General features: G+C 39.4%; 1 protein-coding gene across 2 annotated transcripts in view; it reads right to left on the bottom strand.

Annotated features, from left to right (window-relative positions):
- ttyh2 (tweety family member 2) overlaps nt 1–20156 on the bottom strand; it is a 43897-nt gene that overhangs the window by 16855 nt on the left and 6886 nt on the right. For both annotated transcript variants that reach the window (XM_026316414.1, XM_026316413.1), the window contains exons 2-4: nt 16209–16381; nt 9082–9193; nt 2664–2884 (exon numbers count right to left, since the gene is read on the bottom strand). In XM_026316414.1, the coding sequence (XP_026172199.1) occupies nt 2664–2884; nt 9082–9193; nt 16209–16381 (506 nt within the window). The remainder of the gene's footprint in view (nt 1–2663; nt 2885–9081; nt 9194–16208; nt 16382–20156) is intronic.

Genomic DNA, 20156 nt, shown 5'->3' on the forward strand with positions numbered 1-20156 from the left:
GCCAGTTATCAATAATCAAATAGAATCTGAAAGTAACAGTCATCATCTAAGCTAAAAACACAAAAACAGAACAATGGATGTTGTCCAGAAATGACAAGTCTGTTTTTGTTTACTTCAGTGTCAAATCAAGACCCACTGCTTCAAAATGAATTTTGAATTGTAAATCTGACATGCTATCATTGTAATCTGCATTTTGTGCCATACTGGGGCTGATCCAAACAGTTACTCTAGTGACTATAATGTTATGAATCACTGAAAGGATGGTCGAGCTATGAAAATGAGATCCAGTTTATAACAAAAAATGAAGAGTGTCCCACTTATTCTGACCCGAACCATCACATTCAACAGCTGTGACATCTGAGGTGTGTTCATGCTTGGGGCTATACTCCTGACAACTACTACTCTCCTCTGTGTCTCCATCTGTTACGTGAGCAGTGGTCAGTCCTTGACCGGACACAAGGAGCTTGTCCAGATGGTTAATAATGAATGAATTCAAATCAATATGGCTGCATGTTTTATGCTGTGAAAAATCCAGGTGGCAAATCAACTCTTCCAAATCCACTGCTGTTCATTTTCACCAATGTTCAGCTTCCTCTTTCTCCATCATCTGATCACTCATGACTCCTAAATCATATTCTACGATCGAGTTATCTTTTTAATCACTTCTTTTATTTCAGACTCCTTTCCACATCTCCTCCATTTCCCTTTATTTTTCCTCCTCTCCTCAATTCTCTTTAATCTTTCTCTTGTCTCTCTTTCCCCTTCAGCCCCCTCCCCCACCACCACCTCCTTGCTATTTCTTCCTCCTTTCATCTTTTTCCCCCTTGGCAGGGTACAACACGAGGAGCTAGGACATCAACATGCACATGGAGGCTCTTGGGTGACACCACTATCATGTTGGAGTATGTTATTATAATCCAATTAGAGTGGGTACAGCATGGAGGATGGGGAGTTTTATGTATGGTATGTATAATAGAAAAGCACATTTCATCAAGAAATTGTGTTGGGTAACAGAGCTAGCTTCAGTTTAAAGGGTTGACTTGCACAGTATTGAAAAATCTCTGGAAGGACTGTTGTTAAAAATTAATGAGGCAGATGTTTGCTAACCTTGGGCTGGAAGAATAGCCTCTTTCTTACCCAATGTGGACGTTTTCTGTTAAATATCATCTGGCTTGGTTGCCTAGATCAGAAAATAAGCATATAATAAACTCATAGTGAGCCTTAATTGAGATAAAGGATCTGTTTGACCAAATTAAATTCTCTTGTTGCATAGCTGTACTAACAAATCTAGATTTAGGAACTGCAACAATAAATATCATATGTATTAGGAGCATTAAGTGACTGAACAGACAACACAGCCCATAAAGCACCTGAGCATTGCAAAGTCTCTCAAGCCAACATTTCAAAAAAATATACCAATGCTGTCAAAAAATTAGACAGACTAAGAATGAAGCTTGTTAGGATACTGTTATTGGGCCAAGAGGAACATGGAGCGGTGCTTGGAATGAATGATGGTCTGTATTAGTGCTCTGAGATTTATTTTAGTGACCCATTAAAGTAATATGACAAACACAGTGAATAATACTGCAGAGTAAACAAAGTCAGGCTGGATGAGTACACTGAAGATAGACAGTCAACACAGACACAATGACACTTAGACTTTGATAAGTCCAATCAAACAGATGTACATGCAAACAATTTGTCGGGGTAAGGCAATCATAATGATTCTATTTACAGCTTACAGTGTCTGGTTCTCTGCTCTGAGGCTGCCGACTCTATTAGTGTGGAGCTATGTGGGGTATTGAATTATCAGCAAAGCAGAGGAGTCACATTACAGATCAATACAAACACACCAGCCTGTCTGTTCCTACGGACTCCACAGAAATAGCACCGGGCCAACAAAAAGAGAAAAAAATGGCTAGAATCCTTTTTCTGCTCTAAAAAAAACTGCAGTACAAGTTAAATGTTAAGGTGACAAGGCCTATGATGATCATTTTTAACATGATGTTGTTAAGACTACAGCACCATATCGCTGGGCCTATCCAGTGCAAGCGTTGATGCAATGATTGCAACAGATTTTCTATTTTCAAACATCCGAGAGAACCATATCTGTAAGGGACTTCGTCTTCACAGTGGGTGATACACATATGCAACCACAGTATTTCATCCCATCCACTAAATACTGTGTGATATATTCAGGTTAGAACATGCAGAATGAATCAAATTGCTTAATTCACTTAAATCTGTAGTATTTATACACAGTGTAATGATCACGAATATGTGAAATGTCCCTTCTAGTTAATCAACCAACTTCTTTCTACATACTTAGATGTCCTCTTCAAAATATACCAGCACCACTATGGATGGCTATGTATGGAGAGGCACCTTTTTCCCCAATTGCATCATATTACTAACTATATTTACAGTTTATATAACTGTTCTCTGTACTATTTGTATTTCAGAAATACGTTACAAATTTTGGGTGCACCAGAAAAAATACTGATAGCAAAGTAAACAAATAGACTCATCATTTTTGGTGGTGTTTTCTTTCTGTTTATGAACCTGAAACTTGAATCTGGCACAATACCCACATTGTGAATCAAAAGAGCCCCCAGCTGCCCTGTACGATACAAGCCTAACACATGTATTTCTCTGCTCCCCACCTGTAGTACTCTATGTTTGCTGTTTGATCAGCGATGGATGCCAAGTCCACTTTAGCATCCTCCCAGTCAGGCAGGCCAAGCAGCTGCTTGATCACATTGTCAGCCATCTGCTGCATGAACTGCAGGGTCTGCACGTAGTCACCCCGAGTGGCAAAGATCTCATCCAGCCTTGCAAGATGCTGGTGCAGGCCACTCTTTATGCTGCCCATGGTGCCAGTCACCTGGAGGGCACAAAAGGAAAGGAGTGAGGAGTCTGCAGATGGGTTAGCGATACTAGGCCAGGGAGTCAGTGTACAGGTAAATCTGGAATAAAGATATGTACTGAATACACACGTCGATATAATTGAATCCTGTTGTGATCTTTTTTTGCGAAATATACACACTAACAGGCAAGAAATTCCAAATCACGAATGTCGTAAATAGGTTTATTGTTGATGGTCTTTTAACTCCAAGAAATGCCTCCTTAAATGAAAATTCATGAATTCAAATCTCAGTGTGTACAACACTGTAAACAACTGATGAATGATAATAATATATTCATTAATGAATAACAGATAACACATCTGATGATTGAGTGCCATTTTGGGACTGTAAGGTGCATGTTTTGCAGAGCTGTCAATCTTAAATACAATTTTGTAGGAGATAAAAATATTTTTTCCACATTTCTATTAAACTAATAATGGATTGACAGACTTTTCTTAGTGCTGAGTACAGCAGAGGATCCTGCTTAGGTGTGGGTGTCTTCGGTCAACTTTTTTGCCTGAGAAGGTTCCTAAAAAAGTGGACAAAGGTGAGAATAGCCTAAAGATGAGACCGGTTTGTGCTGCCAATCAACAGCAGAGCAGAGAGAGAGAGGACAGTGTGAGAGAGAAGGACTACTGAGTGTGGGTGTCAGCAGTCCACTTTAAGCAAACAGTTCAGCTTGGAAAACATTCAAAACTAGAGAGCCCAGAGGTGAAATAGTAGATTTGCTGTTCCTGGGGTTTTGTATTTCATGACTGTGGTTGTTGTTTTAGACTTATTTTCCAAATTGGTACCTCAATAACGAGATCAGTGTTTTGTTTACCTGCTTAAGCCATGTAATCATAAAGCTACTCAGTTCCTCAAGGGAAAGCGTGATCTTCTAGGGCACAGAACCAAACTAATACAAATACTTATTTATTTTGACACATCAGATTTTTTTTCCTTGCCACTTAAATATACCAAGACAACATTTTACAATATATGTAGATGGAACATCTCCTGTACAGGCACTATCTATTTCCCTAGGCTTAATTATGCTGTGCCTGCTTGAAGGGAGAAGCTGTTTACAGGGAAATGGCATTCATAGAGACATCCTGCTATTTGATAATTAAAAGGGGTAATAAATGCTCTCATTCAGCTCTGGGTACTTTGCAATCACGAGAAAGACAACTCATATTGTTGCGGTGTTTGTCAGGGACATGGGTTTGCGGAGCTGAGGCAAGGAGAGGCTGGGTGGAAGTAATTAGTTGGGTTTGCATTCAACATGCAGCGCACATACAACTGTGGAAAAAATGATTTTGCAAATCATTTATTGTAGCACTTTTCTTTGAACAAGTGGAAAATATTTGTAATATTTTCACCTATAAATAAGGGTTTTAGTTCTTGAATGGCTTTATTTGTGCTGCTCAATTGGAGTAATTTGTCCCATGTTGGCTTCTGACAATACAGAAAAATATCTCACATACAAGATTAACCAAATTCACATTACTCAAATTTTAGCTCTTATTAGTTTTTCCCTGTACGCACATTTAATTATGTATTTCTTTAAAGACAGAATTAAACAGACGTAATCAACTAAAGAGTATAGCCTACTGCATGTGTTAAATATCACTGAGATTGGCGCTTTCAAAAAGATTATGCCATTAGAATTACTTTAATTATGTGCGATACAGAAATCAAACACAGAGAGGTTTGAATATTTTAAATGACAAAGAACCATCCCAAAGCAGCCAGAGTCATTCAGACAAGCCTGTGGTGCTCTGAAGTTTGTTATCTGATCACTCATTGGTACAGCTCCCTCCTCTGAGTGAGCAGATGAAATCACAAATGAGAAATGAAGGCATGTGGCTGGTCGCTCTATGAGAGAATCTTATCTAAAACGCTTGGGGCGACAGCCAATGCAGCTAATCTTTCCTTCGTTTTGGTCTGATCCTCACAGTGTAAGTGATGAGCACCGATTGAGGAGACTCCCAGTCTTCTCTGTCTTTATCTCAGTCTTGTGTTTTAAGGGCACTGAGAAGCATTCCCTGCTTATTGTCTGTGGGATAGTCGTTTCTGTATGGTGCGGGGTAAACAACGAATAAAAACCATTAGAAACCCCATAAATGACATAATCATGACAAATGACAAGTGACCTGGGACTGAAAAACTTAATGTGCTGTCAAATATCAAATGTTGATTCTAGCTTGAGGAAAGACAAAAAATATAGATCAGTGCACATTATGTTAAGTTTCTTGTTACATGTCCATACATTTTTCTGCCCCTAAACCCCTTGGACTGAGTACTATAATAGTCACAAAGTCTCCTATATGTTTCCTCATCTCACTGGCTCTGCTGTCACAGAATGAAATCATCTTAGAGTTTATATCTCAAGCAGGATCAAGACTGGAAATATGCTCTTTGTTGAAGTCCCTGAGTGTTTGTGTCCGTCCCCCAACATTACAATACTGCCTCTGAATAAAAACCTGACTCCCTCCACTAGAATTGGATCACTATCTTTAAACCTGTTGGGGCTGGTACACAGCCTCAGAGGAAGTGATGCTTCACAGATGACTGGGAGCAAAAAACGAGAGAGGCTGTAAAAGAACATTATCTATACAAGCTTTCCAGAGATTGGCCGTCTCTTCAGTGAAACAGAAAATTGCTTGCCAAAGTTTGTTTGCATGTTGTTTGTTGGAAGTTGTGAATCACACTCTAAAGTCCAGTGCCAGATTAAGACTGACAAAAACAGATTTTATGAATTTTTATTCCTGGAGTTTCTGTCCACCAAAAATGCCTAAACTGAAAGTTACAGTTTCTAAATCACAACCAATTCCTGGAAATACTCACGCTATGTCTATAAAAAATATCACTGAGCTCATTTTAGCGGCTGAGCAAATATTCAAGAATCACTTTCACCATATTCTGTACTTGTCCCATAATGGCTTTAAAAATGAAAGTGGATAAATGTGTTAGTTAAAGTAACCCAGTGGTTTAGACATAGGATTAAACCTTTTACTGCTGTAACTCACAGGTTCTGTTTTATAGTGGAGTGACTTTTTTCAATTAAAATTGAATGTGGGAGTTAGAGCATGAAATGGAACATGGGTCTGAAGTGCCTTGGCAGCTCAGTCACCCCAAAGATAGAGACCATTTTCACTGCTGGGTAACAAAGCACAGCAGAACATCTATTAAAAAATATATTCCTCCCTAAAACTGAGAGTAGGCAAGTCCTTTCTTTGGTGAAAAGGGATGAAAACTTGAAGCATGAAGACTCTGTCTATGGCTTTTGAATAGAGTCGTTAGACTCTTCCCACCCTGAACGTAAACCACAGCATCCAAAAGAGACATTTTATGACTGTTTTATACATTCAGGGAGAGTCTCAAGTAAATATTTCAACTGGAGAAAACAGTCATCAATATTATCTGCTATACTGTTGGATGTAGGACAAGGAAATAAAATATGAAAACACAGAAACTGCAGGAAACAGACCTAAAGCAAAATACAGTTGAATCATGTACAATACATCTATCCAGTGCTGTTGTAGTGCTATCAATCTAAGAAACCTGATGCTGACCTATAAATATACTATAAAAATATACTTCCTGTACCCTCCCTAATGAACAACAACCAAAGGCTCCGAGATAATTGAACTCCCTTGTGGAGTGCCATTTCTTAGAAGTCATTTATCCTGGGCTAAAATCAGGGTCAGACTGTGAACATGCATGCAAACTTTGGCACAGTTTGAATATTCTTTCTGTGTTTGTGTTAGCTTCCTCTACAGCCCACAATGAGCAGGTTAAATATCAGGAACATATCCAAAATCTCATTAACCTCTCCTGCAAGACTAGGACAAACAAAAAACCATCAGCTAGATAATATGAATTGTTTGCAATTTTACAAATGTCTTCCTATGAAATAGTGTGGACATTGTAGTTATGTAGTGGGCCAACTTCCAATGGTGACCCAGTCCACCGAATGATACTTTCTGCCAGAACTTCTCACAACACCCATCTTCTAACAATAGAGTTATTATTAGTGTGGCTGAACACTTCAAATGCCACATCAGTCCTGTTACATCATAGTTAATGCATCTGGGCTGGCTGGTTTCCAGCTTTTACTGTACAGTTGATGTTTGAAAGTAATGTCTCTAAATTGCACATCTCTCACTTTGCAAGTGTTTTGATTTAATACACATTCTCCCTTATTAAGTATGCATTTTGGTGTGAGTGTGCGTCTAGGAAGACATCATAAGCATATATTCTAGACCGTAACTAATCAGGGTCTCAACAGTAGCTGAGAAATAAGCTTCTGCTGATAATAAGCCTGACTTCCTTCCTTTCCTCTCTTGCACACTGAGTCTTTAGAAGCTAACTCACTTCTAAACTCTCTTGGAGCTGTGCTAAAAGGCAACTGTGTGGGCCAAAGGGCAGTGAGGCCTTCAATGTCAATGATTTCAATACAGATCTCAATCCTGACTATGCCAATCAGACAGACTAGCATTGCTCCTTGTTCTTTCCCATCAAAGGGCTTTGTCTCCTGGGCTCATGGTTGATTAGGTGGTGTGGGGACTGGGAGCTGTGTGTGGCACACTGGGCTCTTTGTCCTGCCAAAGAACCCGACTCCTTAATAGTCTATAGCTGCTCGCAATGAACTCACACATGCACACATAAGATGCTAAAATAAATGCCACCATGTCCAATTATGTGTTTGCACAGGTTCACACATCTCAGAGAAACACACTGACAAGCTTTCAGATGAGCATTTCTCTTCTTTTACTAATGTGACTTTGAAAAATGGATGTGGCTCAGTGCTTTACAAGATTAATAGCAGACAATCAGCAAACATCAATTCATACATTCCAGAAATAACAAAGACATCTATTTATCAATCCCTCTGCATTAAGGTAATACAAGTTTAACATGTGGTTATATTGGTAAAGTAAATCAAAATGAGATAAAGATGTGAAAACAGACAGCAGCTGATCTGATCTTCCAACATCAGTAGTCATAGCGTTCTTACATGTTTCCAGGTTACATTATTTATAAAGTGCATCATCCAGAGCCGGACTAAGTACTACTCTCCATTAGTGGCTGAGATCATTTACCCATCATCAGTGTGAGAAATCCTTACAGACCACAAAATTGTTCTGCAGGAATAGTGCTTTGGGATCTATACCCTCTCAGCAGAGTGTTTATTAGTGTGGCCATGTTAAGTCACTGTGCTGAGTGGCTCACATACCATCACATTAATCTCCATTAACTCAGATGGAGACTTAATCCCTACTCGTTGACAGCAAGTCAGACAGGGACCCTACTTGCACAGGCAGCAAATATTCATGAATATTAAAATCATCAAGCTATAATATATGCTATCGGATATATCTATACTTTATGTGTGTGTGTGTGTGTGTGTGTGTGTGTGTGTGTGTTTTTTATGACTGTGTTAATGTTTTAGAGTGTCAATCCAAGTTAAGTCTCAAATGATCATTTATGTGACGCAAGTCTGACTCAGATCAGTCTCCAGCCTCACATGAAACTCACAAAACTAAACAAAACTGTGGACTGCAAAGCCACATAACCTTTCACTAACAGTACTGACAAGTTATGAATTTATAAAAAAACTTTTTTAAAAACACATGTGAGAAAAGGAGAGAAAGTATCTCTGAGTTCTCTGAGTCTGACTCTAGAGTGGAAGTAGAAAAATAACTGGTCATTAGTGTGAAATTTGCACCAGTGAGCAACATTTGGGTGTTTGCATGATGTGTCTAGGATGAGAACGGAGGCAAAGAAAAATAGAAAATGACCATGTTCTGAGTTAAATCACAAAAGTTGATTCTTTGTTTCTGCTGAAGCCACAGCAGTTTGGAGAAGGAAGTGCACAGCATGCAAGTCAATTTGTGAGTAGTGGTAAACAGACTATAAAAGCATTTAAAGACGTACTAAATTGAGTCCTCCGGGCTTTCCTCCTCTCTTACGAGTGTGTCTGTGTGTTTGTACATGTCTCTTTGTGTGTGTGTGTGTGTGTGTGTGTGTGTGTGTGTGTGTGTGCATTTCTGAAACCTTCACTGGGAGCTGTTTGTTTATATCTGGGTGTGTCTCTCTTCTGAACATACTTCATACAGAGACATGACGTATATGTGCAGGAGACGTTCAGCATGTGACACCAATGTGAGGAGGTCTGTGTTTCACCTACCAGACTGTCCACACCGCCCAGCGTGTGATTGGCGTTGTACAAGGAGTAGGTCAACTGGTACACACCGTCATTGGTCTCGCTGTTGCCATAGAAACCCACACCCACTGCGACGCTGCAGAGAGAGGAGGCATGAAGGGACAGGTAAACCTTTGATAAATTAATGAGAGGAGCAGAGAACAACAGCAGCACTGCTTGGCTTGTAAATCTTGTATGCCCAAGGTGGTGTCCATTTTAGTTACTGGATTCAAAGTTTGTTGGCTTCAAAAACATAACTAGAACTCAAAAATGAATGTGTGAAAATCTGGAAATAAGATTTTCCTGCAGCAGAAATACTACTTACAGCAGGAGTGCAGTGCCATAGAAAATGGCACCTACGCAACATTTTATGAATATTTCATGTCTTCTTTTTACCCTGGCATTTGGGCATTATCATAAAGTCATATCATCAATTTCTACCATCAACCCTGTCTAAAAATAAAAAAAATAAAAAACAAAAAAAAATTATGGGTAACATTTTGTGCATTCAGCACTTAATTGTCTAGGTAAATATAATGATCCAAACAGCATGACAGACAGTGCATTGGAAAGGAGATGTGTGACGGTGCATGTCTTGAGGGAGCATCTTGGAGACTTCACACACAGTCAGGTTTGTGGGAGAGATGATATCAGATTCTTTCACTTTGCACCATTAAATCCATTAAAATGTTAAATGTTGTTGTGCTTCATATTTAAGCCCCATGCACCACTCAAACGTGCTTCTTTTAGCCTATTCTCATCTACTTTGATGAATATGTTTATGCAAATATAACAGAATGGTTTACTACAGATGGGAAAACAAATATACTGCAGCTACAGAGATCTGAAGCTGCAAGAAACAGTTTGAATTTCTGATGTAATTTATGTAAACAACATCAGAAATCAGAAATTATACAATACATGGTTTCAGAATGTGCCTGCACAATGAAAACTGAATTTCATATTCATGTCTTCCAAGGCTTTCATCTGTTCAGCTGGGGCATCTGCACAAACAAAATAATCACCAACACAAACACTCACACCTACTGTAACTAGTCTCTCTGCTGTCTTCTTGTCTTGCCATATGACAGGATTTGAAAGCAGCTCCACAGTCATCTCTACATAAAGCCACAAGTAGCTGTGGTGGAGCAAGGCATTAAGGTAATGTCTCGCATAATACACTAAAGGCGAAATAATCTCCTGAAAGAGATTCTAGGTGGTCACAGGTCATAGGTCATTCTGGTAACCCAATGCAGTAAAGGTTCACTCACATGGTCTTCAGGTTTTACAGCAAATTAACTGAACTACTCCATAATCCTTCCACATTTCCCAAGGCAAGCAGGCCTGGTTCAGAGTAATTGCAATAAATCACCACTGTCCCATCACAAACTGTGCTCCAGATAAAGGCCAGGGGCAGATCAGGTCAGTACCAAAGGGAATGTATGCAGGAGTCAGCCTAACTCAGACTCACAGCAGTCTCCTTAACCTTGCATACAAAAAGACTATAAATCCATGTTCAATGATGCTTAATGCAACATTCACATGGACTCACTGAGCTGGCTGTGCAGCAGCGCGGTGGTCAATGGTAAATGCAGGTGGAGCAGAACAACAAGCGTCTATTTTCCTAATTTTGATAAGAGTAGAGTTTCATCTACTGACCCCCTGCAGTCAAACCTCCCACTCACAAGGTTTTAACTTCGCTCTCAGATGAAGACATGCAGGGAAGAAGCAGGAGATTCATTAGAGACAGACGGGACATGAATGAAACCATCCGTTTGGACAGAACAGTAAGTGACAGACGCAGACAGACCAAATGAGACAGACTGACAGCGAAGCATACAAACTCTGTATACAGTATACAGGCAGACCAGGGGAAAGACAGATTACAACAAACAATATGACATGATAATACAACAAAAGTACAGGACAACATAACGAGTATGACAGAAAAAGCAGGAACAAATAGGAGAAAATTTGCTTTAGATCCTGTTCCCACATTTAATAATCCACTGATGATGACACATACTGCATACTGGTACATTTTATTTTTTGGCTTCTGTATTTGTTGTTGTTGCTGCTGCCTATTAAAAGCATTACCTGCAATCAGTAATGGTAACAGGAATTCCTCCTCTCGTCTGTGTCTACAAAGATCCTCTATTGCCACAAAATCACAACATGTTTAGGGAAAAGTAGCTGTGAGAAATATGGACTTCTTTGAACCATGTATATATTTTAAGACTAGAATCTAATTAATATAAACCGGGAGGACATAGAGGTATGTGCAAACAGAGAGAACATCTCTGTTTTCCTACTCATCTTTCAGTCCCTTAGCCCTCCCAGTTCCCTTGTTGCTGCTCTTTGAAATATCTACTGTCTAATTCAAAGGGAAAGAATATCATAGATTCGAGTAGGCATGTACTAAGCAAACGTCCAGCCTGTCATGTTGATAAATGACAAAGTGGATAAAAGACAGTGAAGGGAATTCAGAAAAGGAAACTTCAGTCAGCAGCAGAAAATGGCCTGCGGCTAGTTTAAACAGACTCATGTATGAAACCCCGCAACCCTGACATTTTGCCCCAAAATGGCAGCAATGACTCTCCTGAGACGTCAGATATACAGATGAGTTTATATTTTTTACTCTGCCCTTCTTAAGTCCCTCAGTCCTTCGAAGGCCACCCCAAAAATCCCCTTGATATGCAGTGAGGCTATCCACAAATGGCCTCTCTCTGAAATGTTCTTGCATGCAGCTCTACCATCAGAGCAACAAAACGTCCTAAATAACTATTCTAAAAAAAATTTAATAAAAAAAATTCACTAAATTTGGAACTACTGCTGGTACGTTCTTACTGGTCTTTGGTATTCAGTTAATGACACCAAGGCATTTGAGTTGTGGAGTCCATGGAGGACACATAAATGTACAGACAGCTTCTTTCTTTCTATCTATCTCCCTTTGCTTGTGTCCTGCATTCTCAGCTCTGCTTCCTTACCCTTTGTTTAATTCATTCCATTATCAAATGGTGTATTTCTGCATGGGTCTTTATGTGTGAATGAATTGTTTGTGGGGTTTTTGTTTGGCCAAATTGCCTCTGTGGAATGAATGAAGCATTTTCAAAAGAAAATGAAATGAAATGAAATGAATGTCTGACAATTGTTGTTGTGACCAGCAAATATTATATTGAGGAGAACAGAGGTTACTCTGAGAACTGCTCAAAAACAAATCAGTGTCAAATTATTATATCAGTACTATACAAGCTAGTACTATTAACTTTAAAGAACCATAGTTACATAACAGTGAACTCAGCTTTGTCACAGTCCAGATGTCCAATGCATGTGCACGAATGGTACAGTATAATTTCCAACATGCTCCACTGTGGGTAGAGCTGCAGCCACAGCTGAGTGACATCTGTTCTGGCTTCACCAGTGTTAATTAGGATGGACATCGTAGCTTATCAACTCCAGCCACTGTCAAACATAATTAGAGTGGAGGACGGCAAGACTTTAAGCCCAAACATGAGGAAAGGGGGTGGAAGACAAACAAGAGTGAGTGTGGAGGGAAAGGAAGTGAAATGAAAGGGGAAACTGGGAAAAGAAATGGGAACAAAAGAGAGGGGGACGGATCTGGACTGATGGGATTAAAATGAAGCCAGTTTTCCTGTTCAGTCAATGCAAAATCTATGAGGCAATCATGTCCATCCTCTGACATATCTAGTGTAGTGACATGGAATCACATGAAGGAGACTTGCTTTCCCACAGGACATTTCCTTCCACCTCAACTCACAATATTATATCTTTTAGCTCTTTAAATCTACTCCAGCAAAAATAGGTCACATATGAAGCACCAAGTTTTGAGATATTCGCACGATATATTTTATAGTACTTATTGTTATAGTGTAACAATATGTAAAGACTGAGCTGCTACACTTATGTGAGGACTAGACACATGGCTGTGCTTTTGCTTGTAAAGTGTGAGGGTTGTATGAAGACTTTAATAAAGACGTCTCATCACAGTTACATATTAAAAATTAAAAAAACCTATATAGTTTAAAATTGAAAGAGATGACGGAAAAACACTCATTACAAATATTCTTGATTCAGTTCCAATTCAAAAATTTATTGCAAATGAAATTCTGCTGCAATTTTTAGTCTTTTCTGTTGAAGCTTCAGTGAAGTCATGATCGTGATTTGCTAAGTGTGTTTCCACTGTGATTTTTTGCATTTAGTATTTTAATGCTTGGTGTTTCCACTCACATAAAAGCAACCCACACATTTAGACTGGATTTTGTATGTGAGATTGTGGCCTTTTTGTTATAGAGGCCCAAACAAGCTTCTTGTTCTTAGTAACTGAAAGTATTGGACCCATATAAAGCAAAATATAGATTTTTTTAAAAATAGGGTTAAAATTACCCAGACAGTAACACTGTCCAAAACTTTAAGCCACTTTGTCAAGTCAACATGCAACGAGACTTGATGAAAATACTGTACAGCATCGCACAATGAAATACATTTTCTTTTGTCCATGCCTTAGCCAACAGTGCTTGCAGCCGTGTTTTTACTCTTTTAATTTTGATATTACAACATACATCTTTAATGTGAGAAGGATTCCCAACATTTTAAGAAACTGTGCATAAATAATTAAAACTCACATAATGAACAGTGGTTGACTTGGTGGGAGTAGGAGCCATTTGTGGCTCCTGACAGAGGGAAACCACTGAATAAATGTGTATGACACCAAGTGTTAAATGATTAAGGTTTTAGTGCTGTTTTTCTGAATAGTGATTCAAAGGTGATCTGAAATACAGAATGTTTGCCATCATGCTTTTAGTGGGCAACATTTAGCTTTGACTTGAGGGGGCCAATACCTTTGCCTTCTCTGCTGGACAAGTTATTTCTATAAAAAGCATTTATTCTATTTTTTGTCACTTTATGTTGCATTATTAAATTAAATTATTAAATTGCAGTAAATGTGGAATGTGGTACAAAAATGAGAAAGAAGAAAGTGAATGCACTCTGAGTCATTAGTCTGACAAATAGTACAGGACACAAGTTTTAGCCTGCAGTGCTGCAACTCAAGGAGCTTTCTTTTTTTTTTTTTTACACTGTCATGTTATGACAGTGTGTTTCCATTTAATAACGAATCTTCTCTGTAAAAAAGTAGCTGCATGAAAATGCTTAAGACTTAATCTAATGTTCCTGGCTACTAAACATGACTGTCACGTGGCTGAGAGATGTATCTTCCCCTCTGGAAACAAATTAAATTAGCTAGTCTGCACAAAGAGCACATCTCATCGACTGACTTAACAGGTAGCATCTGGCAGTGTAAGTGCTGACTATGGTGCATTGGTCTATGTGTTTCAGTAACTTTATTACGTGCTGCAGGTGAAGCCTTAGGCCTCCAGTTTGACACAGCAGCAGATTGTTAACTCAATGAAAAGTTGGATCTAACTAAAAATAAGTAACTGCTTTGGGTTGTCAGTGCTATTTAATATAAAACTAATATCGTTGCTGTTAACCACAGTTAAACCCGATGTCATTTTAGATCAAGCTTTTCAGTTCGCCATATATTGATGAGATCCTGCAGCCTCCAGCCAAAACGAATTCCATCTAGACTGATAAATCTGAGGGGAAACACTGGGTCAGATATTATCTTTAAAACACAAAAAACATCCTCTTCCACTTAAATTGTCTCATTTTCATGATTCAAATGCTTTACTGAAGAAAGTAATTTCTTTGTGCATAAACCACAGTAATTAAGCTTAAAATTCATTATGGATGATTAATTTTTTGGTCTTGTGATCTTGACTCAAGATATGTGCTACTGGGAATCATGAAAATGTCATGTTATTCACTGGTAATAACCTGTAACCTGCTTTCCATTATTGCATTGTGTTGCATTATCTATCCAGCCATGTAAACAGGAGGTTTTTATAGAAGCAAAATAAATAGGCTATGCTTGATAAACTTTACACTCTGCTTCAGGCAAGACCTAAGCTGCAAGAAATGTTATTTATAGCATGAAAACCCTGTATTTTGCCTGAGTTGTACTATAGTACTATACAGTATACTTACCAGTATACTTGTCTAACTCAGTGTTTCTGTCTTATTTTCTATTGTTGTCTTTATATCGGTAAGCATGAGCTTACAGTATAATGCAAGAGTAAGCTACTCAAAGAGATGATTGCATTTGTTTCATATGAATAGATTGTATATTGTACAGTTACCAATCCTCCTACATTCATTTTATTTTGGAGACTCAGGCGATGCATCCTATCCAGAGTTTCAAGGCATTAAGGTGAAAAGATTTGTCTGCCGGTTGGCTGTCATGGGCAGCAATGCACAATAACACTATGCACATTGTCAGCATAATATTCATAACACACCCACATCAGGATGGCTTCTCCCACAATGCTGGTATAGTGTTCGACAGTAGGGGCACCAAGAGGATACTTTGTTAAAGCCAGTGTAAACTCAGAGCTGCAGAATTAATTTGATACTGGCACTAACACCTCAAACCAGAGGCAGTAGCTTCTTAAGGAGAACCATACATGTCCACATGAATGTTCATGGAAACAGTGAAAAACCTGTATAAATATTAAAAACTGTTACTCTTGATACCTAGTTTTTAAAACCAGAAATCATATAAAAGTGGGATCTTTAGATGGTTATTAGAGAGATTCCATCCACAACCACATCAGTGTCTTACACAGGTAAAATAGACATATCAGAGACAGATCTATGGCTGATGTCATCAGAAAGAAGGTAATGAACACTGTCTATGCTATTGTGAGCCCAAAATCCAACAGTTTTGAAAACTGCAAATAGAAGCTTAGAGTATTTCAAAAGAGGGGTGCAGGAAGACAAACAAACATGCACTACGGACAAATATACTATTAACTGATAAGCTATGGATCTCATGTGGGGATACAGAATGTGCAGAGACAGAGAGCAGAGAGTCTTTGCAGTGGAAACATCATATGTCACTCTCTGATAAGAATACAAACTGACCAGTAAAGAACCTGGGAAAATACGCAGGATGGCAGACAGCAACAGAAAGTGTGTGTGCACTATAATCAGCAGTTAGTCATAACATCTTCTCTGCATGTTGATTCTCTCACCATGTGATGAGGCCAGCAGCAACAGCGGACCAGGTAACGCAGCAGGAGTTGGGTTTCTTGCTCTCCTCCTCCTCATCCTTGTGGCAGCAGCACAAACAGCTCAGGTAGATGGCCAGACATAGCAGGTTGAGGCCGAGCCCTGCAGCAGCCACACAGCCCAGGAATATGAGAGACTACAGATGGAAAGAGGGGGAGAGAATGACATGAGACATCAGTCAGAAAGAGAAAGTAGTATCAGATCTCAGGTCTAAACAGCCAGTTTTACTTGGACTGTGGCATTATCTCTGATTCACAGCAATAAACATGGAAAATATACCAAAAGAGAGTAATGAAGCAGAAAGAGAAGCAGCTACTAACGCCTGTGCATGTCCTTTTCTACTGCCAAAGTACATGTTTTCTCCTGTACAGAATGACTCAGTGTGTCTTTAACTGTGCTATACTCTTATATGTTATATTATTGGATTACTGCTATAAATGCATTCATGTGAGGAAGATTTTAAGGTTAACACTGACCAAGAGAGAGTTCATTCTGAGATGCAATGCAGCATAAGTCTAAAGGAGCATAACATTCAACCACTTAAATAAAGTACTAGCACCTCAAAACTGCACTTAAATCAAAACTTTGAATAAAGTTAAACATTTTGCAGCTAAAACAACAGAATATGTTTCACAACCAAAACAGAGAGTATTTGTATAAATATGAGTTTTTGAGTTACATTAATAGGAAAACCAAACTAGAGTGAATGCCAATGCTGCTGTGTCTATATGTGCTCACAATAACAGTCTTGTCTCTCCAAAATGGTTCATGTCTAAAGAATCATAATGTAAGGATGCAAAATATACAAACTAATGAATACGTCTGCACCAGCCCCAGGAACAAGGACATTCTGGGAGCGTGTTATCATCTCCAGGAGGAGAGCAGACACCTCCTCACACTCTTCATATTTCTCTCCCTTCTTCCTCCTTCAGCTCCCATCCCACCTTCCGCAAGAATTGGAGTGTCGTGACAAAAATAGCAACAACACTGTCCTAACAGCCTCAAATGAATTTGGCATCCATCTGTGAGCAGATGGGTTTATTCAAGCTCTGTCCCCTTTACCCCCCTGCTCTTCCTTTTTAGTTTTTCTGAACTCTTTTTGGTGATGAGCCATCTGTTCTCATGCTGTGACATCATGTCTCCCAAGTCAAGAAGTGGAATTAAACTCTAAAAATGGAAGAATCAGCAGGATTATAGTTTGCTATAAAGAGAGCCTGATAAACTGCAGATTGAAAAATCATCCAGCAGCCTCAAAACAGGTGTTTTTGCATTTGACACACTTCTTATCCTGTCAACTTTGCTAATGAAATGTCAAAAATGTGACTGCAAAATATTGCATACATATAGATGTCACTTTTATGTTTTCATTCATTTTGCATATTTTGCACTATGACTTTTTGTTTTTGCCATTTACTCCCCTCAACCTAAAACAATATTTCTTTCTACTCTCCCCTCTCTCCCTAGTTCCATCTGTTGAGGTGCAGTTCCTCATCTTGTCCTATTTCACGGCTACATGCTTTTCATGTAGAAGGCCACACATCTGCTAGAAAATGGAAAAAGAAATTGCAGAAATGTCATGGGGATGATGGGGCAATCAGAGATTTAACAGAAGGTCGAGAGTTAAAGCCTCCAGTCTCCTAAACTTTCTTATATTCTCCAGTGCCCCATAAAATAGGTGTGGGGATTAGTGGAAATTTAGTGCCACACTTTTAAAGGTGGGACTGTATATGTGTTAATGGCTGTGCTCAGACAGTTGGATGGCAGCGTGCAGCAAGGTGAGACAAAGAGATCCTCGTCTGATCTGTAGGAGGGGTGGAGTTTTCAGTGATGAGCGTTGGCGTAAACTGGGTGTAATTGAGGTGAACGCAGTAAATGAGATGGAGATGTGGGGGCGCAGGTGGATAATATGAATGTGGGGGGATGGGTGGGAGACGGCCTCAGATTGCTCGACTAAGGAGAGAAGGGGGGAAACTCCGGCTGAACGTACAAACGCTGGGCCACCCAGCCCAGCTCTCATTGTCATGGTAACATGCAGGTTAGTTGGTGCCCTTGCAACAGGGAGGGAGGACGAGTGAAAGGGCGAATTATCACAGCCTATTTGAATTAAGCAGCATGTGACAGGCCTTTTTAAATTGCTGTGCCTCTGTCTTGTGATTCCTCTGCAGCCAGGCAATGCAGAGAAAGGAGAAGAATGTGGCAGGAGGGTGAGCGAGGAAAATGTGAGGGAGTTGAGGGACCTGGCTGGGCTTACATGGATCATCAGAACAATAAACTTCAGTTTATATTTATTAGTGGTAATTTACTTGCTGTTTGGACCTCTAACCACCTCAATTCCAATTATATAATTTATAAAATGCATGGGACTTAAGAAGAAACTCACAAATGTACATTTTTTCAGAGAAACATTTATTCCAAGGCTGTTTTAAAGCAGTTATGGCCAAGACAACACCCATTTTCCTTCTGTCTTTCACTTTTACTTTTTATAGTACTTTCTTTATACTAGGGTGCAAAAATAATGGCTTCTGAATTATGTAGAATCCATTCAGTCAAAGGAAGCACACAGAAAGTGTAGAGTACATGCATAGTTGCACACACTACAACATCCTCACCCTGGAACCATCATTTTCCAAGTACTCCAGCTTTCCATTAAGTTTAAAAACACCATTTATCTTTCACCGACCAGAGTGTGCACACAGTCTGTCTTTGGTGAAATCAAACTGGCAGCTCTGACCACTTAACTGCTACCTGAATTAGGTCTAAGTAGTTTCCCATAAAAGGAGAATCAATATATTAACACCATTCACCTTACTTACTCATTCCTAACTAAAGAGGAACATTGCGCTGTCTACTCTGTTTTGTTTCCCCTCAACTGTCCCTGTAGACGGGGTGGGGTGAGCATCAGCCTGAGGGCAATGACACAGGAAACAAAAGGAATGAAGATCTACTTGAGCAGAAAGACAATCCAAGAGATCTGGAGGAAGAAGAGGGGGAGTCAAAAGAGAAATATCAAGTGTGTGAGAGAATGATGGTAGGAATATTGTAGGCAAGGAAGAGAGTGAACAGCAGAGCGTGGATAAGAAAGAGTAAAAAAGCAAAACACAAGTTTGCCGGCGGTTTTGTCCATAATGGAAAGACAAAGACAGAGCTACCTCATCCACATGGCTACCTAAGGCACACTCTCCATTACTCAGTGCCTGGCCCAGTTTCCCACTGTAAATGACTTTGCCCTGAGGCTGATATGTTGCACAATGCTAGGATTTACCCCAAACAGTGAGCAAATCTAAGAATCTCATAGTTGAATGTCCAAAAATGAATGCACAAGAGGGTGACAAGACAAATCATCCAAAAGCTCTGCCCCAAACAATGACTAATGGGCTAATTTTAAGGATGACACACAGGTGAACTTGGCAAAGTTAACACAAGAGGAACATTTTTCAAAGGAACCCTTCATCCATATGTTTCTCATAGATACTGTGTTAGCCTGTACTTTATGATGTACTGCCAGTGAAATCAAATTATGGCTGCAACTCATACCCGGTTTTAATTATGGATTAAAGTACATATTGGCAGCGACTTCAGCTTTGAATCTTCATGGGCATGTGTAAATCTTTGCACACCTGGATTTCTAGCTGAGCCTGTCGAATTATTATTATTAGATACACCAATTAATTTGAAAAACCTGCAGTGAATCAACCTCTATCTGAATAGTGTGGAGAACATGTAACAAACAGGAATGGCCTACACATAGACACATAGACACACACACTCGCGAACATACATCTATAGGACAAAGGGAGACGCATAATCAGTCAGTAACAGCCTGGGGCAGAAATGACCCAGAGGGCATCGCGTGAGTCATTTACTCCCCAAAGTCCCATCAAAGGTATGATGAAAGCTGATGGGAGGATGAC

Source organism: Mastacembelus armatus, chromosome 19 (genome assembly GCF_900324485.2).
Source record: "Mastacembelus armatus chromosome 19, fMasArm1.2, whole genome shotgun sequence".
In the NCBI taxonomy this organism is placed as follows: Eukaryota; Metazoa; Chordata; class Actinopteri; order Synbranchiformes; family Mastacembelidae; genus Mastacembelus; species Mastacembelus armatus.